At 42.1% G+C, this 24469-nt stretch overlaps 1 protein-coding gene and 1 long non-coding RNA gene across 8 annotated transcripts in view; one reads left to right on the forward strand and one right to left on the reverse strand.

Moving 5' to 3' along the window:
• Positions 1-24469, reverse strand: part of erbin (erbb2 interacting protein) — a 56135-nt gene that overhangs the window by 22619 nt on the left and 9047 nt on the right. For all 7 annotated transcript variants that reach the window (XR_009120246.2, XM_078799142.1, XM_078799141.1 and 4 more), the window contains 6 exons: positions 6666-6860; positions 6332-6449; positions 4589-4667; positions 4407-4496; positions 1245-1301; positions 121-184 (listed from right to left, as the gene is read on the reverse strand). Coding sequence is in view for 6 of the 7 variants with exons in the window: in XM_078799142.1 (XP_078655268.1) it covers positions 121-184; positions 1245-1301; positions 4407-4496; positions 4589-4667; positions 6332-6449; positions 6666-6851 (594 nt within the window). In the remaining variant the exon portion in view is untranslated. The remainder of the gene's footprint in view (positions 1-120; positions 185-1244; positions 1302-4406; positions 4497-4588; positions 4668-6331; positions 6450-6665; positions 6861-24469) is intronic.
• On the forward strand, positions 10721-12853 carry LOC144902096 (uncharacterized). Its single transcript, XR_013630353.1, has 4 exons — positions 10721-11018; positions 11553-11628; positions 12095-12223; positions 12658-12853. It is a non-coding gene; the product is annotated as an uncharacterized LOC144902096 (long non-coding RNA).

Genomic DNA, 24469 nt, shown 5'->3' on the forward strand with positions numbered 1-24469 from the left:
TTTGTGTCATTTATTCCATTTGGTCGCCGCCCCCTCCGGTGTCTCTGATGCAGTGCGAGTGTACTTTACAGCACGTGCATCCCAAACATGAAGGAGAGGTCACCGCCCCGGGGTACTCACCACTTCAGTGAACTCGTTGCTGCCCAGGTCCAACCTCTCCAGCTGTGTGAGCTTCTGCATGCTTCTGTGTGCACACAAACACACAGGACATCCAAATCTTGACCATCGTAAAATGTGTCGGAATGACATAAACACAAAGGAGGAAGAGTGGAGTCATGAAGTGAGGATTGAACATGGCCCAGGGACTTAAACAACATGGTATGTTATATATGTGTGTGGTGACTTTCCACAGCGGTCCAGCAGGAACAGAAAGCAGGACCATCAAGCACTCTGTTTAGATCTCGGGGGCTCCTCACGAAATGAAAATCTAAGACACACCACACCAGGCGGTCATTTGGAAGAGCGTTGATGTCTCATGACAACTTTTTAAGTGGGGTTTTTTTCATGTCACCAACAAAACTGCGGGGCCCCACACAGCACCCTGGAGAAGCTTTAATGTCAGTTGCCAAAAGACCCCCAATAAAAGGTGCTTTTCCCTTGGAAAATGAACGTTAATGTGACATACACGGTTGTCAGCCCAAGTCGAGAGGGACCCGGTATTTTCACCAAGCTGGCTGGTAGTCCACCAGAGACCACTGAGTGTGCTGAGAGAGTTCACAATGAACTGCACTGAATCTTCCAGATTGACCACAGTGGCTTGTGACTGCAGAGCAGCAGTTCCCTGAAAGCATCAGCCGGCTATGAGACTGTCCGCTCATCAATGCCACAGCCCTGAAAAGGCTCTCTTTGTCTGGGAAAACATTTGTTGACATGTCCGAGATGCCTGAGCGTCGTTCGGGGCAACCTTCCCGATGGTTAGTGCCTCTCTTTGTCAGGTCTCCAGCCTCGAACAGGTCTGGCGTCTGTCGCGTAAACACAGAGAGACGAGCGCCAGACGGCGGCGGCGTCCTCACGAAAAGGCAGGTCTGGTGGAGGTGTATGTACAATGGATGCACCAGGGACAGCACCTCCTTTTTGTCAGATATTCCTGCGTCAACCTCCTCACCTCACTGGTCTAAATGAAACCAAACCTGTCACATTAAGCAGTCAGGACAGAGAAGGTGGGGGTTGTTCTTATATAACGTGAAGCGTTGAAGTGCGGGAAAGAGGCATGGGGGATGAAGCGAAATCTCTCCTCTACTTACTTTGGCAACATCTTCAGCTGGTTCTCTCTCAGCTCCAGAATCTGCAACTTAGTCAGCCTGCAGCCAAAAGAACAATACAGACATCAGCACTACGCCCTCATTCCCAGCGTCCATCTACAAATGCTCTCTGGGACTCAATGAGTTGAGTAATGTTAAGAAATTGTAAAAATACCATATTTTCCAGACTATAAGTCAGACTTTTTTTTCATAAGTTGGCTGTTCCTGCGACTTATACTCTAGAGTGACTTATAAATGAAAAAACTGTTTATGTTACATAAACACTGGACACCTTTTCTGTTCATGTTTATTTTTAGTGTAGCTGAATAACCATTGTGTTAGCATAGCTTACACCTATTCAGCCTGTTCTCTATTCTTTTATTGTTAGAACTTGACTTCCAAGAAGACGTAATGACTGTTTTGGTCAAGTAGTTTGTAAAATAATTTACCCGGAAAAAATGTGACTTATACTGCAGTGTGACTTATGTATGTTTTTTTTCTACCTAATTATGCATTTTTGGCCTTGTGCAACTTATACTCCAGTGCGACTTATGTATGTTTTTTTCTACCTAATTATGCATTTTTGGCATTGTGTGACTTATAGTCCAGAAAATACGGTAGTAATCAATTTATATCTACATGTGTACACTGTTCTACTTTCCTTAAAAAAGTAGTGAAAAAGAAAAAGACTCGCACTTGTGTGTGTCTCAATAAATGCCTTGGGGACACGTGGACAGGAAGTGACGACACGGATTCTGAGTTGAGTTTTAGCTCAATTATGTGTTATTATTATGACGACTATTATTGTTAGATTAATGTGCTGGTTGCGAGATAAATACGGTTGGGCATCAAGTCTCAAGCATCGATGGGAACGAGGAGTAACATTCAGATTCTCGCAGTACTGTTGAAATGTTTTTATTTCGATTCCTAGTTTTGATGCCCACTTCACCGACTGGAAGGTATAGGCACGAATGACAACGAAGCAGAAGCAGGCCAGCACCAGCGAAGAAGTTGCTAAAAAGTTTGGCGGTTGGCTCAGTGCAACATTTGCAACACAATGATATCATGCAAAGGAGGGTGCACGACCAACATGATAAATGTTTACACGTTGACTGTGTAGAACAAACAGTACCTCGTCTTTGAAGCGCTGCGTGGGACTCAGGGAATTCAAACAATAAACGACATCAGCCTCATGCCAATGTAACCCAGTGTTTCAGGATGCTAGCTGATGTACAAGTTGGTGAAAGTCAAATTCTCAACTAACACAACACCCCTCAGGCCTTCAAAATAACAGTGCTATGGGCTATATCCTGTTTACTTGTGTTAACAAAATAAAGGCGTCACAAAAATTTGCTTACACCAACAATGAGGCAGCAAACAAAGTATACTACTTTCCAAAAGAGATTTTGTGAAAGTGTACTGCTGTAAAAAGAAACTTCATAAGCTTTCTATTCAAGTTGCATGGTAATGGTTGAAAATAAGCCTGTAAGAAATGTATAGAAAAGTTGATAAAAAAAACAATTTGTGGAGACATTTCATCCCAAAACAACTCTGCTTTTAGAGGGCAGGGTCATGAAAGTTTGCATGGTGTAGATGACGGCAATCGAGAGTCGTAGGGAACCAGAACTGACACGAGGAATGGAAACCGGAATCATTCAAATTCAAGCGATGCCCAACAAAGACAAAAATAAATATAAAATATAATAGAAGCCAGTTGGCTACACTTCATCAACAAGCTAGTATCGCCTTAAAGAGGACCTATTATGCTCAGTTTTGAGCCTTTGTATTGAGTTGTGGACTCCTATAGAGCAGCTACACACAATAACCTGCACAGAGAGCTTTCTGGATCTTCCAGAATCTGCACCGACTCCACCGGTATTTCCAGCGGTTATTCCATCCACAGCCAGCCTCCGGGCACGCCCACTCTGCTGTGATTGGTCACACTTGGCTTGTACAGCTCGTACCCGGGCATGCCCATATACGCCTGTGTTAGAAATGAAACTCTCTGAAACCGGCTTTCAGACCTATCCCTAAGTTTCCTATGTAAAAAGGTAGAAAAATAAACTTTTTTCTGAAGAAAGATGAGCGTCTAATCTTTCTTTTGGTGTGTTCCATGTTTATATAGCCCTAGAACACAGTCTAGTCTTTTAAAAATGTCTGCGATTGAACGAGTTACTATTGTTCAACCACGTTGACAAGGGACAATAGCCACGTATACATGGACCCAAATATTCCAACTGGATTCGGTTTATTTGCTCAAACAGAAAGAATGTAACCTTTGTATACACCTCATTCCGAAAGAAAAGTGCCATTCCGGAAGAACATATAATGGGATTCCCAGGGGTGGAATATTCCTTTCCCCAATCCGATTGAGGTATCTTGTACCCGCTCAAATGGAAAGTTGTCAGGGTGCGTTCTTCTTCGTGGTGTTTTTGTATTGGCGGTTGGCAAGCAGCTTTCGGTGTGCATTACCGCCATCTGTGGAACAGAATCTAAACCCTTCTATACTTTATTCATAAAAAGAAAATATATATCTATATAAAACATGTCCCCAGTTTAATTATAAAATATTAGCAAGACTGAATTTGATCTTTTCCTGTTCAATTTTATCCTGGGTGCGTTCTTTCAGCACATGCTCAGACATGACGTAGCTCCAGACGTTCTTCGCTTTTAAAAATGGAGGTGAACAATCGGTACTGGACTGCTAAGGAAAGTTTGTTTTTGATCCAAACTAAATTTCAAGACTGGACCAACGAAAAACTGGCATTATGGAGTTATTCCAACAAGTGAAAGTCGGTATCACGTGATGTTGATGTTTACGCTTTACTGGGCATGCCCCGTTGACTATTCTGTTTGATTATAGCGGCGCATGTAGACAAGAGATTGGAATATTCCTTTCCATGTATACATTTGTTTTTGGAAAGGTCATTCGGAAAGATTCCATTCAGAAAGAGAAAAACTCCCCATGTAAACGTGGCTAATGTTATGTTTTGTCTGAGTGAGGTGGAATAGTGTATGTTTAGTTTGTATGCTTGTAGATGTATTGTGGTCATTACAACGTTCCTATCAATGTGAGCCGCTCTGCCCAGACCGAATGATGCTGCAAGGGTTTGCTTGAGTACTACGCAGTTCAGACGTTCAGCTGTAGTTTGTTTTCTAACAGACCTGCCGAAGCTGGCTGGTAGAAACTCCAGGAAGGCATCGTTCAAGTAGAGCTGGGTCAGGCTCATGAGTTGGGTGAAGCCTTCGGGGAGCCTGGACAACACAAGTGCAATACACAAGGAGGAGGTAAGTCACATGAAACCCAAGCAGACCGATGCTGTGGTGGAGGGTGTCTCCATACGCACTTGGAGATGGGATTCACACTGGCCTCCACAATAGTTAGCACTTTGCAGTTCTTGATATTCTCTGGAAACTCCTGGATACCTACACACAAACAGGAATAAAAAATATCACATTCATGACATTCACTCTATATACTCCATAAAATGTACATTTAAATGGGTGTGGGACTTGAGCCGCCACTGCTCCGTACAGTGTGTAAATGGGTCATTTTATATAGGTCAAAGGTCTGTGGCGGTGATTATTGCAGGTTATGCAACAGAGGTGGAAAAAGTCAGCTCAGCATCTTTTCCTAACCAACCAGACGGAGATGAAGAATGGCTAAATAATGACAGAACATGAAGAAATATAGAATAACACACTTGGTTGTACATTAGCTACACTTCGTTAATCTTCAGAAGATGTTTTGTATTGGGTCCCAGGCATGGACAATGTGTGTGAGGTTAAAAGCTTTCCAAATGTATGCAGAAAAGATTTCAACTTTTCTGACGAGCAGGTAACCAACTTGTATACCAGAATGTATACAAATGAAAAATACAGATAAAAGTACAAATACCTAAATATATAATAACATGATTTTGAGTGGTTAGCGCAGTTAGCAGATCCGAGTTCGATTCATATGAATGTGAGTGTGAATGGTTGTTTGTCTATATGTGCCCTGTGATTGGCTGGCCACCAGTCCAGGGTGTACCCTGCCTCTCGCCCAAAGACAGCTGGGATAGGCTCCAGCATACCCAATGCGACCCGAGTGAGGATAAGTGGTATTTTTCTTCATACATGATTACTGTTGGAAAAATGTGCTTTTTTTCCCCCTCTTAATATTTTGACTTTATACTTGTAAAATGTCTGGTTTTTTCCAATTTCTGTTGTTGCTTTTTTTTTTTGCAACTTGCAACTTGTTTCAGGTAAATAAAATTTTCTTCCAACAATATTATATAATATCTTAATAGTATTTTAATTTTTATATTAATATAATAATAATAATATATTAATCTTATATAATATATAAATATTTTCCCACAATGTTTAGACTTTATTCCTGTATTATAACTTTTCTCCAACCTAATTTTCCAAAAATGACATCTTCACTTTTTGTTGGTGGTAATATTACGACTATCTTGTATTATTATTTATTATCTTTAATATTTCATTTTATCCTTGAAGTTACGACTTTTTGACATTATATTGGAACCTTTTTCTCATAATATGTTGACTTAATTCTTTTCTTTTTTTCTTAATGAATGTTTCCATTTGTAGAATGTGCCATGGGCCAATATAAAAACAACAGTGGACTGCAAATGGCCCCGGGTCGCACTTTGGACTCCCCTCTACATGCTAAACATTTTGGAGGTGGAGATGGTCTGCTTTCATTGTCTGGTTAGCGTTGTGGGTGTTAAATAAGACACGCAGTGCCAGTTTTACCTGTCAATATGTCAGAGACCGGTTCAATGGTGTGGAACTAACAGTGGGACTGTTACATCAGTTTGTAGATGGGGCCTGCTTTTCACATGACAATGGCACACACTTCACCAGTTCGACTTTGCACCCCAGAGACGAATGCCTGTCAGATACTTGTGACCACTCACAGGCTGTGGACTCAAACCTGGGCCGTGCATGGAACATGGCAGTGGTTGTTTTCATATATTTTCATATATAACACTATACGGTTGTATACCATTGTATGCATCTGACATTTCTGTCAAAGTGATGAGGACCCACAAGGTCAAGATGGGGGTGGCTGGGCTTACTGTTTTTGCTGACGTCAAGCTCCCTGAGATTGATGAGGTTAGCGATCCCCCCTGGCAAGATGGTCAAGTCATTATCCGGCATGCTCAGCCGCTGAAGGAGCTGGCAGTTGAAAAGTTGCTGGTGGGGCAAAGAGTGAGAGGAAGGAGATAAAAAAAAGTTGAACAAAAAGTCAAATATGCAAACCAAAAACGTCTCTTTCCAAGTTGTAGTTATTGCACATAGAAGGGAAGCGATCAAGCTGAGCCCCCAAGATGGTAATACTGGTCTCAGCGGGAGAACATTTTGATGTTGACGCTCCCTTGTAAAGTAGAAGTAATGGTAGGCCTTGCTTACTTTAGGCAGCTCTTCAATCTGGTTGGCATCGAGGTAGAGCTCCTGCAGCGTCTTCTCAAAGCTAAAGATCTCCTTGGGAACAGTCTCCAGGCTGCAGTGGGAGTAGTCGAGTGACGTTACCGGCTCCTCCTCGCCCCGCAAGCAGCGACACGGCACCAGGCGAACGAAGAAGCTCCGCTTCGACATCCTCAGGCACTGCAAGAAGAAAGAAGAAGAGATGTCGTGGAGTTAGCAGGAGGTGCATGTTGGCTCCAAGCAACCAAAAATAGGGATGTCCCAGGCCGAGATTGGCATAAAAATGAGTTCGGCTGAGTTTAAATTGTTTTTTCTGCCCATAATATCATCAGCGTGGAAATATTGCAGTGTCCCCTGGAATTATTTACAAGTTTGTCCAAAAACGTGCAATTTGTAATGATGGTGCCTTCTTTCCCAGCATGCAGCAGTCCAGCCCCCTGACCTTCCGACATCGCTCTACGTTGCCAAGAGCTACCGGAAGACATGAGCAAAAGCCGCTTACACTTTTTCAGCCTGCAAGCTACTTTTAAAATGATCTACCACCTATTATATACAACAGTGTGAAAAAGTGTTGGCCCCCTTCCTGATTTCTCTTTTTCTGTCACACTTAAATGTTTCAGATGTCAACACAACTGAACACAAAATGTTTCAAATAAAACATCTTATTAAGGGAGCGAAAAAAAGTGATTGCCCCCTGTTAAAACATAAGTGAGATGAATTGAGATCTGTCAGTGTGGAAAAGGTTATAAAGCCATTTCCAAAGCTTTGGGACTCCAGCGAACCAGAGAGAGAGCTATTATCCACAAAGGACAAAAACATGGAACAGTGGTGAACTTTCCCGGAGTTGCCTGTCAACCAAAATGATCCCAAGAGCGCAGTGACGGCTCATCAGAAAGTTCACAAACGATCCCACAACAATATCCAAAGAACTACAGGCCTCAGTTAAGGCCAGTGTTCACCATATAAAAAGACACTGGGCAAAAACGGCTCAGTTCCAAAATGAAAACCACTGCGGTGGTCTGACCAGTAATGTGTCCCATTACATTTGCCGAAAATGAACACTGCATTTCAGAAAAAGAACATCCTAGCAACAGTAAAATAAGATGGTGGTAGTGTGATGGTCTGGGGCTGTTTTGCTGCTTTAGGGCCTGGAAGCATGATTTCTGTCTACCAAAAATCCCGAAGAGGAATGTCCGGCCATCTGTTGGTGACCTCAAGCTCAAAGTAACTTGGGTTCTGCTCCAGAACCTTCTGATCCAAAACACACCAGCAAGTCTCCCTCGCAGTTGATGCTGCTAAGGGTGGCCCAACCACTTGTTAGCTTTTTAACCCAAACAGGGTCATGTATGTTTGGATGTTTTAGCTCACTGAATATTAAAAAGTTCCATTTAAAAACTGCATTGTATTGTCATTGACTAATATTTACATTTGTTTGTTGGGGGTCGGGGGGGGGGGGGACATTTTCCCCACCCCCATATATGGTGGTGAGATTTCACCGCTGTTGATGATGATCCGCCAGTATTCTGCATTCTTCAGTATTTGAACTTTTAACATACAAGCTGGCAACATGACTTGCAAGTCGGATGTCTTATTCAGTGGAGGGAAAAAAAGTAAAAAAAAGTAAAATTCTATTTGAAAATTTGAGGTTTAAAGTGCTCCTGAAAAAAGGGAATTGAGAACATATAGCCGATAGTATGACACTTTTACAGATAAAATTAAACAAATAAGTCAATGTGGAGGCTGCATGGTGGAGAGTGATTAGCGCGCAGACCTCAGCTAGGAGACCCGAGTTCAATTCCACCGTCTGCCATTTTTGTGTGGAGTTTGCATGTTTTACCCATGCATGCGTGGGTTTTCTCCGGTTTCCTCCCACATTCCAAAAACATGCTAGGTTAATTGGCCACTCCAAATTGTCCATAGGTATGAATGTGAGTGTGAATGGTTGTTTGTCTATATGTGCCCTGTGATTGGCTGGCCACCAGTCCAGGGTGTACCCCGCCTCTCGCTCCAAGACAGCTGGGATAGGCTCCAGAACGCCCGCAACCCTCATGAGGATAAGTGGTAGAAAATGAATGAATGAAGTCAATGTGAACTGTTAAGATTTATAAGCGTAAAATAGTGTGTGTGAAATTCTGCCTCCCTGGACAATTTTGTTAAGTCAACGCGGCCCACGAGTGAAAAAGTCTGCCCACTTGTTATAGACTGTTCTAGAGTGGGGGACACTATATTGTCTCCGTCTGTTACGTGCATTCAATACTCATTCAATTGAAACGTAATTAATGAAATAAATCCATTACTGCCATTAACATGCTACTTTTGACAATGAATATAAATTGCTACAAGTGAGACAGGAACAGCTAAAGGGAAAATCCATGTGTCATAGTTCTGCTTTCAGTTCAGTGAAATAACACTCTTTTCCCCAGAAAGGAAAAAAACACATCACTTGGGAAACTTGTGATGAAACCAAAGTGGACGTTGAGTTCACCTGCTTCTCGGTCACCGTTTATTTAAGCAGTACAGGTTTGATAGTAGGGGGTCAACACAGGTTTCATATGGAATGCAAGCCAACAAAAGAGGCTTTGTTGCTTGGAGCATGTACAGAATGTTGGCACTTGTTTGTTCTGCTACACACAACCCTCACCCGCCATGCTCTTTCTCTCAAATGATCATCGGACGATATGGCCCCTAACAACAAGCCACTGTGTCGGTTAACAGCAGGGAGCTTCTACTTCTGGAGCTGCTCAACGATCTGAGCGAAACATGGCAAGAAAGAAGAGAAATATTGTATAGAATGATGTGGTGCTGTCATTCGTCTTTTCACCCAGGTGTGGGTGTCGAAAGGTCAGCTTGGCTGGTGAGGAACTTCCAACCAAAAGGTTGAGTCACTCACACACACACACACACACACACACACACACGTCATGTGATCCGAGGGCCTCCCACACTCTCCACCAGGACAGCAGGTTACTGACATTTAAATACTCTTCTGTAATCAGCGCTGTCAGCAGTGAGGTCCACATGGGTCCAATCAGGAAGAGTACCGAGTGTGTGGACGCTGTTTGCTGCTGGCCAGTGTGGGAGGACTGGGAGAGTGTGTGGATTGGTTGTGCATTACCACAGAAATACTCTAGTAGCTTCTTGTAAAAGTAGGCTCACTAACGTAATTGTGACTTACAGAATGGAGATTATTTTAAGAACAAATGTCATCCCAGGGTAATAAAAATCTGGATATGTCTAATATTCTTCCATAAAAGGTAAACATATGTTAGAAATAATATAAAATGCATTCTAAAATATTTGTATTTTTGTGCTCGGCACGTTGCCCTTATCTGGTATTCCCGTCAGCCTTGTTGCTACATCCCAGGAGTCATTCCGAAGGAGCTGTGCATTTTCCGTTTACTTTATACTGCACATTAGTTCTCATTGCAGTGTCTTTTGGTTTGTTTTACCTGCAGCGTTGATTTTTGTTACCTAAGGACGACTTTGTGGTTTTCAGTCATGCCTGCTCTACATGAGCAGTTGTGCTTCTGCATCCATGGTTCAACCAATGACAATAAGGAAAGGATGCAAGGGCCATGTTGATACTTTGAATTGTGTGTGATATAGTAGGTGGAAAAGTTCTCATTTCTAATATGAACCCCCCGAACCGATTTTTGCTGCACAAATATTTAAATTTTTCTTTTCTTTTTCAAATAATCTTTGTAAATTTTATTTGTTTCCATAATGCAACTTTTTCCTCAACCTAATTTTACAAAAATGTATTTTTGTTTTGTTTGCATCTCATGACTTCAATATTTTGCCTTATGCTGTTAAAATGACATCTTCCTCATAATATTACGAGTTTATTCTTGTAAAATTGTGACTTCTCTCCTTAGAATACCATCTTTTCTCTTAATGTTTTGATTTTATTCTCCTAACATAATAGCTGTTTTCTTCCATTTCTGCTGTTTTTCCCCACTAGCTCAGCCTTTCTTGTTGTATATATTTTTTTGTGATTAGGACTTCAATCATTCATTTTCTACCGCTTATCCTCATGCACTCTTAAAAATGCTGGGTTATTTTTTTGACCCAATCGCTGGGTTGAGCCTGTTGGGTCATTTAATTGGGTTATTTTTATTGAGTTGGGTATTCTGAGAACCCAATTCGCTGGGTTATCTCTGTTGGGTGCTGAGTTATTTGCTGCTGGGTTGTGATTTCCATTATATTGTGCTGGGTTATTTTGGACAACCCAGAGCGTTGGGTAGAATTTTGGACATGCGCAACAAAGCCCCGCCCACAAACTTACTTCGTTCGGACCCCACATTTCATCTGAGGAGACCAATTTCAGCACGGAGCAAGGTTTGTTACATTCCCACTATTGTTTTACCGTATAAATGTCTTTATATTATTATATAACGCTTCATAAACGTGTTAAAATGTAAGTTCGTGAAGCACTGTTGAGTACTAGCTTGAGGAATCGATCGGTAACCTTAGCAAACTTCCATTCCCTCCAAAAGTGGCAAGCGAACACATTCGCTGGCGAGCTATGTAGGAACCAAACTATGTTGTTGAAATTACAAGAGACATGTGTGATAGTTATGAGGACAACGTCAGTTATCTCGTCAATTTGCCATTTTATGTGATATCAAGTTAAAGAATCTCGTGAATTAATACGAGCGTGCTGATGAACCGGTGTTTTTTTAAGCTAGACTGCTGCATGCTAGCGGGCTTCCGTTAGCCACCGATAGTCCACTGTATACTTATCAGTTTGGGCGCGAATTCGACGACAGTTTTGTAAGTCGCATATAAATGTCGAAAATACTTTTGGACTACTGAATCTTATTTCATTTCATGGTATGTTTGTTCTTATGCACCCTCTTTGTGATGTTTCAGTTCGCTGAAAAGTATCTATGGATGAGTTTGTCAGTTCCAAATTGACTGAGTGGCAGCTACCGGGGCTGATTGAAAGGTAAGTCATCTTCATGCCTTCATTTTATGGGTATTGTTTTACAGTAGCTACTGTGCCTGCTATATGTTCTACACATAAGAAATGGCGGTGGGTCAGTCACTGTTGCTTGTACCAATACCCAAATTTTTAACAGGGTGAGCCATCTTGTGATTCTAATATATATTGCTGTTATATCAGCCTGCGAGTCAAAGTTTGCTCACCACTGCTCGAGACAATGATGACAAACCCTCTATGGTACACATTATGATCCCAATTGGTAAAAAAAATGTTTTTGTGTTTTAATATAGACCAAGTAAACATAATCGAGACATTTTCTCAATATTATTTTAGGGTTGATTGCAATACGACAACACTGCACAGTAGTGGAACATATTGAAAACAGTTTTATCTAAAATTGTAATATATTATAATATTTAAAACTCATGTTCTCAACAATCTGGTAATGACACCCATAATTGTCCTACAGATGCCAGGGGAGAAGTTGCCCATGACGCTGCTGCCCATCCTGCTCCCTCCGCCTGTGTTTAAAAAGGGCAGGAAATTGGCCCGGGCGAGTATTCAGGAGGTGAAGAGAGCCTTCATCGATGTTAAGCTGGTAAGTAATTTACCTTTCAACAGAAATTAAAATGTAAATGAATTGTGACATGACTCCAGTTGTTCTTTTACACAGTCTTAAAGCAGGACTCTTTTTATGAGGAGCGACTTGAAAAGACTGTATTTCGTGGAATGTGTGACAGCGTAACATTTGGCTGTTTCTCATTTCATGAAGCACTATTCTTACAAGTTGTAACTTGGTGTAAGTTGTTACTCCATAGTGATGTGTGACGTATAAACCACAGACCAAACATTAGACTGGCCAAACCCCCTGAATAAATTGTTGAACACGCCATTGACTTTACAGGTGTCACATTTCTCCCCATAGAATATATATTGAAATAGCTTCAGTAGAGAGCTGATGACAATTGCTCTGCACTGCTAGAAATACTTTAAAAAAAAAAATACTTACCTTTTTTTCTTTTCTCATCATAGGTCGGAGCTAACATGGTGGAATACTTGCAGCAGGCACAATCGCCTACCCATTTGTGCTGCTGCTCACAGAGCCTCTTGTTCTATGTATATATCACTCTCTCATAGCTGTCCCCCTCACCCGTTCTTAAAATGTAATTTTTTTGGACATAATTTGTTCATATGTGAAGGAAATGTTGTGAGTTGTTATATTTGTATGTTCTGGAAATGTAATATAAATATATTATATATAATAAATAAATATTTTATTGTTACATTGGTGTCATTGTAATATATTATTAATAATATTAGCATACAATAAAAATAAATAAATTATATATATATATATATATATATATATATATATATATATATATATATATATATATGGTATATTGGCAACCCAACTTGTTGGGTTGAAATAACCCAGCCGTGTAGTAAATATGAACCCAGCGTTGGGTCATATGAACAACCCAATGTACAACCCAATTGTTGGGTTAAGAGAACCAACCCAACTTGTTGGGTTAAAATAACCCAACGCGAGGTTGGTCCTATATTTAACCAGCGTTGGGTTGGGAAACAACCCAGATTGGGTTGTTTTTAACCCAGCATTTTTAAGAGTGTGGGGGTTGCGGGGGTGCTGGAGCCTATCCCAGCTGTCTTCGGGCAAGAGGTGGGGTACACCCTGGACTGGTGGCCAGCCAATCACAGGGCACATATAGACAAACAACCATTCACACTCACATTCATACCTATGGACAATTTGGAGTGGCCAATTAACCTAGCATGTTTTTGGAATGAGGGAGGAAACCAGAGTACCCGGAGAAAACCCACGCATGCACGGGGAGAACATGCAAACTCCACACAGAAATGGCCGAGGGTGGAATTGAACTCGTGTATCAAAGCTGTGAGGCCTGCGCGCTAACCACTCGATTGCCGTGCAGCCTGATTATGAGCTTATTCCGGTAATATTTTATACTTTATTATCATAGCATTATTGTATTGTATTGTATTATTGAGTATTCCAAAACCTAATTTTCCAAAAATTGACTTTAGAAAATTTAGGATTCTGAAATTTGTCCAAAAATGGTGACTTTTTTTTTCTCATTTCATGACTTAGTCTCTTAATATTTAGACATCATTACTGTAAGATTACCGCTGAATTTTCTACTTTTGTTAATTTTTTGGTTAATTTTCGATTCTATTCTTTACTATTCTAAAGTTCTATTTTTAAGAACATGCTGCATGCCGCAAATGGCCCTCTGGCCGCACTTTGAGACATCCCTGACGTAAGGGAATGACATTGTTGGGGTAATCTGACCGAAAAAGGATACATTTTTTAACACCTGAGTAATGTGGTTAAAAGTTACCACTTTGCAGGGTGTAAAAAGCAAATAGAACTGCCAGCAGATGATTGTGAGTGCAGCAGCAAGGAGGTAGCAGGAAGTGAGTGTACTCAACCTACACAATACTACAAAGTTGCAACATTGTCCAGTGTTTGTTTGCCATCGGCTACCTCGTTTACGTACCCAAGTAACAGGTCAGATAGAAGAAGGTCAATGCAAAGAGGCTAAGAACATGTATATGCAACATCCATCCAAAGCAAACTAAGAATTGTATTCCTCTCCCACGCATACTGGGACAATGAAAGTAGTCTGATTTATAAGACTAGCTCCATTCCGACATTTAGGAAGAGAAAGACAGGGAGAAGGCCACACTAATGAGCTCCTCAGTGCCAACAACACAAAGTGACCTACATTTACATGGCCGACTGTGCTCGCGCATCCTCGGCCCCCCGCTTTGAAGAAGGTTTCAAACGGCACCACAATCGATACGTTCCAGACGTGAACACACATTCCCATTTTATTCCCCTAATCAGAGCCGGGACGCTGCTTCCCCGTCACAAACCGGCTGACTTGCTCCGATTCCAGTGCATCCTGGGTCACGGATTTTGTCATGGGAACTATTGCTGCATTCCAGAAAACTAGAAAGTTGAATTCTAGTTTCAGGAAAATTCAGGAAAAGTGCAATGGAATGCCGGTGTATGGCGTTCCTGCTCACCAAATTGGGGCAAATTAAGCGCCGACAGTCAATGGTGTCTTCATAAACAAATACTAGCTTATGACGGTCAGTGACATGTATGGTCTAAGTGGGACATTTTCCACTTCCCAGCCTGGTGAAAACCCGGTGACCGAGAGGTCATAGCCACGCTTGGCTTTCTCCACAGTCCCTGCAAAATAATCCCGACTCGGATACAACTGACGGCAAACGTCCTGTGAGCCGTGTTCGCGTTTGTGTGATGGCGAGCGCATGTCGGCAGCAACGAGCAGCTTGCGTTATTAATAGCTAGCTGGCACAATGTGATTAGCACTTCCTGAAAGCAGCTTTTCATCCAGATTGTGGCTTGCCGGGATTGCCGGCTACAGCTGAAACATATTTGGCGGAGATTACAGACAGAAGCAGCCTGGAATGAAGTCAACCAGACGAGGAAGAGGAAACAGAGGGAACCGGTGTGAAGTGGAGCTTTTCCACACGCTTCCCAGGATGCAACTGGAGTTACTAACCCCACAAACAAACTGGAGGTGGACCAACATGACATTAGAGGTTTATCTGGATTCAAACCTGGTAGTAGTCGGACAACACCAAATAGCGACTTTCTTTCATGTCAAGTCAACACATTGATGAATGCAGTTCCTCTTTATCTCGACCACCGCTGTGTTCGCCAAGCAACCAAATGCTCCCATTCAACAGGAAGTGAAAAGCTGGCGGTATCACCGAGAGTGCTGGCGACAGACTAGAACCTGAAGTTCCAGTTTCACTCCAGTTTTGGTTCCCAGCGCTTTGGTGCTCAGTGGTCTTGCGTGACTGCGAAAAACAAAACCGTGATTGTTTGGTCTGAAATGAGGGTGAGTAATCTGATCTGCGAGCAGGACAAAGTGGCTTCTAGCTGGGCTATCAGCGCACGTGGAGCATATGCACGCTGATCCATATCAGGAGCTTAATCAGAGCCAGTGTGATTCATCTGTTTGAGAATGTGCAAACCACATCAGAGCAGCACAAGGTCAGTTCCTTTCTTGACAAGCGAGCGTGCGCCATCCGGAGGGTCTTCATCTCCACACCCTTGAGAGGGATATCATAATTATACTAATGAATTATTCTCACGTTTTATCTACGCGTGCAGATGGGCCTAGGGCGCAAGAACATTGTCTTTTCTTCCACTTCATTTGCTGAGTCCTTCACCAACTGGAGGTTATGCAGATGTCATACATTCCCAGCGGACCATAGGAGGATCTACTCGGGCTTTTCCCACAGCACGCTATGGGCACTCAGGACCTGACGATAAACGTGTGCTTTTCATCACTTCCTGACATCCAAACAACACTGGAGACGGAGGAGGCAACACGTCTCCACAAGAAGTGGATTATATCAGAAATTGCGCCACGATATTACGTAACAGTAGCAGCGCAATGTTCTGGTATGGAACATCTGATACCAGCATGGTAATATGGTATCGTGAGGGACAGGAAGTGTTTGTTTACCAAGTAGATGTAAGATGCAACAAAAACAGAGAACAAGAGTGGCAAGGAGAAGCTTGAAAACCTGTAGTTGGTCTCCTGTTTGGGAGTTTTGGCGTTAATCGGATCATATACTTGGACAGCGAAACAAGAGAAGCAGTAAACCCAGGTACGGAATAATACGAGACAAAACTCTAGTCACCTTTCCTATTCAATAATGAGATCACTGCTGCTTAGTTACTGTTGTGTCCTGGCACGTGTTGCATGGAAGAGTCATGTAATTTCCGTCTTTGAATGTGACATATGTCATGATTGTGTGTACGTGTGTGTGTGTGCGCGCGCGCAGGGAAGGAGGATGGCTTGAGTTTTTGTTGTTATTTTTGGTGTGGTTCGGCAGACAGTAGCCTGTTTTGGTTTTGCAATAAATGGATTGTTGATGGACCACCTCCTCGATGTTACAATTCCATCTTTATCCTTCATGATGGAGGAGTAGTGTGGCTGCGTGAGGGCCTCTCATAGCGTAGCTGTAACCATTTCCCGAGAAAAACAGGTTTACGGGCAAAAATTGCGCTTTTTAATAAATTCATGAATGTGCATACGTACACTAAAAGGCAAAATTTGACAAAAAATGCAGTAATGCTGCACTTTAGCGTGTCCTGTAGCACATTCCAAAAATAGCATTTTACAAGAAAAAAACAAAAAAAGCAAAAAATTGAAAGTAATTTAAAGAATTAAGTCAAAATATTACCAAAATAATCTAAGGAGAAAAAGTCAAAATTAAAAAAAATAATTTGTATTTTATGAGTAAAAAGAATGTAATTTTAGTAGCATGCAGTAGAAATATTAAAGAAAGACATTTTAAGTCATAATATTATGAAAACCCAAAATAAAATTGTACATTGGGAAGAATTAGGTCGTGGCAAAAGTAGCAATGTTACAAGAATAAAGTCAAAATATTACAGCAAAAGTTTTACGAAAAAAAAGTTGAAATACTTGGGGAAAAAACAGCAGAAATAGAAAAAACTGCTGTAACTTTGCAAGAATAAAGTCAGAAATCAATTCACAGTTCTGCATGTCCAAAAGGAGTAGGAAGAAGCAAAGCTTATTAAATCCTACCCATACCCCCTTTTACTTTTACAATCTATTCGTTACATTTGTTCACTTCCTGTATTCCAGGTATGATTTTTTTTACACACTAAAGTGTAAGGTAATGTTAATGTAACCATGTAATACAATTTTTTACAACCATAATAAATAATGATCATAGATTTAATCATCAAAATGGTGATTTATAATAAAATAAGCACATCATGACTGTTTCAAGACCCTTCATCCTTGTATTTAGCAAACATCAATTGCTTGTATCGTTTCTTGAATTAGCTCATCCTTGTGTATTATTTGAGTTCCTTACTCGATCCGTTCCATGGTTTGATTATATTAAGAAAAAGTCGTATGATAATGAGAAAAAAAAGTCAAAATATTGCGAGATTAAATTTGTAATATGTATACGTTTTAGTATTATTTTAATAGCATCAGGTTGAAATATTATAGAAAAAACATACATATATTATTATGAAAACAAAAATAAGTTTTTTAAAAAATTACTTTTGTAATTTTTACTTTTGTACTTTTAGTTTTTGTCTATTACGTGTAGCTTGGTGGAAAAGGTTTGGAATATCCTGCAATAAGGAACTTTACTAAAAATGAAATAATCATTCTCTTCAAACTGCTGCACTAGTCGGCATTGGTGTACATTCCTAAATTTTGTAATAGTTTTTTTGCCCCCCAAAATAAACCCAAGGAAGGTAGGTACCAAACTGTGGTGATGGCGTACAGTTACATGCCAACATAAGAGTGATGCATTTTGACAAATTATTGCACAATGAGACGCCCACCAAGATGTTTACGAACTTCCTGGAAAGCCACTTCCTGCCCACGTGACGGCTGCCATCAACTCTGCCGAGGTCTGCAGCAACAGCAGCGTGTCCGTCCTGCGAGAACCATGACGTCACAAGCGTCGTCACAAGCAGCGCAAACACAACAGGAAAGCACTGCGGTTCCACGTGCATGCTCATCTATGGTGTCGTTCAAAATGCAATGACGCGCTCATGTTCTAACAGCATGTGTGCAACGTGTTCTTCATCTTTGCACGTGTGTTGAGCAAACAGCTGCAACAGGATGAACAGGTCTGCTGGTTGACGTTGTGTTTACACAGAACGTTGCATCATTGTGAGGTTCTGGCTGCCGGGTTAATGAAGCTACAGAAAATGAAACAACACGAAACTAACCACTAAAAGTCTCCAGGCTCTTCAAACTCTAGTGCATTCATCACAGGCAACACGCACATCCAGTATGTTTCCATGACAACAGCTTCACAAAGAAACAGTTTGTGTAAACGACCCCAAAGTCATGTACACGGCACAGGACTTTGGCCTGTTGCAATGTACCTTTCTGGATTCATGAGGGAAAAAAAACCCAGCGAGTCAGGCAGAAATGAAGGTGCCAGCTAGCTATAAATAGCACAGCAGTAAAAAATGTAAAAAATCTCCAGTGCCTGCAAGTTCTTAATTAAATATGAGCTCTAGTTAAGTAGGAGCCTTTGGGATTCATTTGTACAGAATCAGAGTGACGTGAGCGCCCCACAATGCTGCACTAGCATGAGCAGGAGGCAGCAGAAGCACGCAGTCCCAAACCACCTTAGTCAGACTGATCGGCAGAGTCAAGGGTGCACAACATCTGCTGTGTGGTTCTTAATGAGGAAAAGTTCATATCCAATGTACTTTATGCAAGAAAAAAAAACAGTGTCTAGCTTGTATCTGCATCCATGTGTTTGTGTTCTAATAAGCAGGTTGCTGTATTACACAACATTGAGGTCACGGCAGCACATCCATGCAGACAAATGCTGCTCGCCAACTGGAAGAGGAGCTCGTTCATCTAATGCTTTGTTGCTAATGGCCGCTTTGGTTGTTCATTAATTCATTCATTCATTCATTTTGTACTGCTTATCCTCATGAGGGCCGCCGGGGCGCTGGAACCTATCCCAGCTGTTTTCGGGCAAAAGGCGGGGTCCACCCTGGACTGGTCGCCAGACAATCACAGGGCACTTGTAGACAAACAACCATTCACACTCACATTCATACCTATGGACAATTTGGAGTGGCCAATTAACCTAGCATGCTTTTGGAATGTGGGAGGAAACCGGAGTACCCGGAGAAAACCCACGCATGCATGGGGAGAACATGCAAACTCCACACAGAGATGCCCGAGGGTAGAATAGAACTTGGGTCTCCTAGCTGTGAGGCCTGCGTGCTAACCACTCCCCTCCCGCTTTGGTTGTTCTGCTAAGAAATCATTCATTCATTCATTCATTTTCTACCGCTTTTCCTCACGAGGGTCGCGGAGAGTGCTGGAGCCTATCCCAGCTGTCTTCGGGTGAGAGGCGGGGAACACCCTGGACTGGTGGCCAGCCAATCACAGGGCACATATAGACAAACAACCATTCACACTCACATTCATACCTATGGACAATTTGGAGTCGCCAATTAACCTAGCATGTTTTTGGAATGTGGGAGGAAACGGAGTACCCGGAGAAAACCCACGCATGCATGGGGAGAACATGCAAACTCCACACAGAGATGCCAGAGGGTGGAATCGAACTTGGGTCTCCTAGCTGTGAGGCCTGCGTGCTAACCACTCCCTCGCTGTGCAGCCCCTTTGGTTGTTCTGCTAAGAAATCAGTCTGACCGTAATTAGCACATTAGCAGAAAGAGTGTATTTATTCAAATCAATTGACCTAATGCTAAACCATCAGAGTTCCGTCAGCTTGAGGACGTACCAGCTGACATGACAGCATTTGTTAGTGTTGCCGCGGAGAAAGTGACGTTCCGACCACACATGGCAAGAGATGAGAGGCCGACCTTTTTCCACTTAGCATAAAGAGCTGACCTCAGATCTGCATGGGCACAATTCATCCAAACAAGTGTGAAGCCAAAGAAGACATCACGAGGCGCCGTGTGGCCAAGAGCGGCAAAGCTTCTATCAAATGTAGACTGATGCGGAGCAGAGCGGAACAAATGTTTGGGCCACGACCCCGCTCAGAACTTCCCGTCTGCCTTTGTGTTGTCTTTTTAAAAGTAACACTGTGATGTTTTCGCCGCTTCCTCTTGAAACGTGAGACGAGCATTCATTCAAGTTCTTGGTATGGTGACGCTTTGTAATTATACTTCCCATGTCGAAAATGTATTCTTAACTGGAACCAATCTAAAGTGTGCCAAGACTGCAGCATTTCCCGTGCTTTTGTTTATTTGTGGAGACCCATTTATTTTTATTTCCAAAAAAAATACATTTAGATTGAGCAAAAATTCCATCCCTCCATCCATCCATCCATCTTCTATGCCGTTTATCCTCAGAAGGGTCACCTGACCCAGCTGACAGCTGGTCACCAGTCAATTGCAGGGCACATATCGACACACAACCATTCACACCTATGGACAATTAAGAGTCTACAATTAACCTTACATGCATGTCTTTGGAATGAGGGATTAAACTGGCAGGTTAGGTGGCATTTTTTACATTTATTTCCCCTGTGGTTTGTGGTTGTGTTCTATAGGATCAAACTCAAGGCCCAGGGACCAGATTTGGCCCGCAATCTTGTTTTATGTGGCCTGAGGAAGCATGTATTTATTTGATAATTTTTACTATTTTTACACACACACACACATATATATATATATATATATACAGTAAAGTCTCGTTATATCGATATCGGTTATATCGAAATACTGCTTATTACGATACTATTCATTTCCCGGCAAATTTCTAGTCTTTTATGATATAATTAGTTCTGTTAGTACGATACCCGGTTATTATGATAATCCGGTTACTACGATGCCCTTTTCATCTCCCGCCAGCCAATTTGGTCTGCTTACAGTGCATCCGGAAAGTATTCACAGCGCTTCACTTTTTCTACATTTTGTCATGTTACAGCCTCATTCCAAACTGAATTAAATTAATCTCTTACCTCAAAATTCTACACAAAATACTCCATTATGACAATGTGAAAAAAAGGTTTTTTTGACATGTTTTGAATTTATTAAAAATAGAAAACAAAAAAATCACATTTACATAAGTGTTCACAGCCTTTGCCATGAAGCTCAAAATTAAGCTCAGGTGCATCTTTTTTCCATTGATCATCCTTGAGATCTTTCTACAGCTTAATTGGAGTCCACCTGCAGTAAATTCAATTGATTGGACATGATTTGGAAATATAATAACTGTCTATATAAGGTCCCACAGTTGACTGTGCATGTCAGAGCACAAACACCAAGCATGAAGTCAAAAGAACTGTCTGTAGACCTGCGAGACAGGATTGTCTTGAGGCACAAATCTGGGGAAGGATACAGAAAAATTTCTGCTGCTTTGAAGGTCCCAATGAGCACAGTGGCCTCCATTATTGGTAAATGGAAGACGTTTGGAACCACCAGGACTCTTCCTAGAGCTGGCCGGCCTTCTAAACTGAGCGATCGGGGAAGAAGGGCCTTAGTCAGGGAGGTGACCAAGGCCCCGATGGTCACTCTGTCAGAGCTCCATCGTTCCTCTGTGGAGAGAGGAGAGCCTTCCAGAAGGACAACCATCTCTGCAGCAATCCACCAATCAGGCCTGTATGGTAGCGTGGCCAGACGAAAGCCACTCCTTAGTAAAAAAAGATGGCAGCCCGCCTGGAATTGGCCAAAAAGCACCTGAATGACTCTCAGACCATGAGAAACAAAATTCTCTGGTCTGATGAGACAAAGATTGAACTCTTTGGTGTGAATGCCAGGCGCCATGTTTGGAGGAAACCAGGCACTGCTCATCACCAGGCCAATACCATCCCTACAGTGAAGCATGGTGGTGGCAGCATCATGCTGTGGGGACTAGTCAGACTAGTCAGGATAGAAGGAAAAATGAATGCAGCAATATATAGAGATATCCTGGATGAAAACCTGCTCCAGAGCGCTCTTGACCTCAGTAGACTGGTCATGTACCTTGACCATATAGACAGTAGACATTAGCACACAGCCAAGATCTCAAAAGATTGGCTTCAGAACCACTCCGTGAATGTCCTGGAGTGGCCCAGCCAGAGTCCAGACTTGAATCCGATCGAACATCTCTGGAGAGATCTGAAAATGGCTGTGCACAGACGTCTCCCATCCAACCTGATGGAGCTTGAGACTTATTGCAAAGAAGAATGGGCAAAACTGCCTAAAGATAGGTGTGGTAAACTTGTGGGATCATATTCAAAAAGACTTGAGGCTGTAATTGCTGCCAAAGGTGGATCAACAAAGTATTAAGCAAAGGCTGTGAATACTTATGTAAATGTGATTTTTTTGTTTTCTATTTTTAATAAATTCAAAACATGTCAAAAAAACTTTTTTCACATTGTCATAATGGAGTATTTTGTGTAGAATTTTGAGGTAAGAGATTAATTTAATTCAGTTTGGAATGAGGCTGTAACATGACAAAATGTAGAAAAAGTGAAGCGCTGTGAATACTTTCCGGATGCACTGTATACTATAGAACAATGTCGAGTGCATTATTGCCCACTTTTAATGCAGTTCGGCGCAGGATCGGATATATCGACAGTCCGGTTATATCGATATTTTTTCCGACTCCCGACAATATCGATATAACGAGACTTTACTGTATATACACATCCAATATATATACATATATATCCAAACACTTGGTGACCCTTGTTTTTGGTGAGTAATATGTCGACCGACAACAGCGCGACCCCTAACTACCGGCGTCACTCGATGCTAATGGGGCAGCTAATACCAGCTCTATCAAAGCCTGACTTTTGGCAACCCAGCACACACCTGTGGTTTCTACACACCCAAGCCCAGTCCAGACTACAAGGAATACATAATGATGAATTATGAATGAATTACTGGGTCAGATATGCAACTTGGCCTCACTTGGACCCCACTGCCAGTGGAATGTAACAACCAAAAATAAATGACTACCGCTTTCATCCTTATCTGGATCTGCACCAAACATTATTGTTGTTTTCTTTGGCCTTTGTGCGACCCCTCTACAAATTTTGGTGTAATCCCACCAAATAACTGTAAACAAATTGCATTTGTCCACAAGTGAATGCTAAATCCTGACTTCCTCAGTTTTGGACTCTCCATTGCCTTGAGTTTTCCCTGGAGTGTGGAAAAAAAACCACATCAGACAAGACACTCCCCTCAAGACAAAGGGCATACCAAAATAAGACGGGGAGATTTTTTTTAAATGGTGTGTATGAATGTGGCTTGATTGTGGTGCCACAGTCCAGCCTGCAGCATCATTTTTCTTCTCACGGAAGTGATGCAGTCCGAGCGGTACCCAAGACAACATGAGGGCCCCGCCTTGTCCTGCTGGAGGCCACCTGACATGATCCACCTGCCAAACGAGCTCTGAGTACACTGAGTGTCTCGTTTCAGCCCCCAGGTCGCAAATAGCTGCTTGCTGTGCGCCTCATCCTCCTTTTAAGCCAACAGAGGCTGTGACAGCTGGCAGTCAACAATTCCAGTGTGACGCTTGAATTAGCAGCGGACCCGTTAAAGCTGTTTGGTGTTAACTTGTTTGGAACAGCTACAAATGTCCCTTTAGTCCGTGCAAAAGCTCTTCCTGCAGCTGCCTTGTTGTGAGGCTCTCCCGGTGGTGGGAATAATTACGTTTATTGTGACTGCTCACCATGGGACAATGGGACGGTGCAGCCACCATGCGATGCCGATGCCTGTAAGCGGGCTGACTAGAGGGCATGTAGCTACCCAAGGGTTCGTTTTGGGTGCATCGTATTGTCCAAACCAGCTGAGTGAATAAAAGTGCTTCCCACAGGTTTGCAATCTATTTGTGGTGGTGGGTTGCAGGGAGTCTTCGTCAAATCTGGTCACTTCTGCTTGGTGAGAAGAGCAATAGGGTCTGAATAGTATCAAATATGTACATATAAAAATATACAATAAAATGCATGTATATGTGTATATACACACACGTGTGTGTATATATATATATATATGTGTGTTATTTCATGCCTACAGGTCTCCAATAGGCTGCACGGCGGACGAGTGGTTAGCGTGCAGGCATCACAGCTTGGAGACCCGAGTTCAATTCCACCCTCGGCCATCTCTGTGTGGAGTTTGCATATTCTCCCCGTGCATGTGTGGGTTTTCTCCGGGTACTCCGGTTTCCGCCCACATTCCAAAAACATGCTAGGCTAATTGGCGACCCCAAATTGTCCATCGGTATGAATGTGAGTGTGAATGGTTATTTGTCAGTCCAGGTTGTATCCCGCCTCT

The sequence above is a fragment of the Doryrhamphus excisus genome, linkage group LG19, assembly GCF_037039965.1.
Source record: "Doryrhamphus excisus strain RoL-2023G ecotype Guam linkage group LG19, RoL_Dexc_Guam_v1.1, whole genome shotgun sequence".
In the NCBI taxonomy this organism is placed as follows: Eukaryota; Metazoa; Chordata; class Actinopteri; order Syngnathiformes; family Syngnathidae; genus Doryrhamphus; species Doryrhamphus excisus.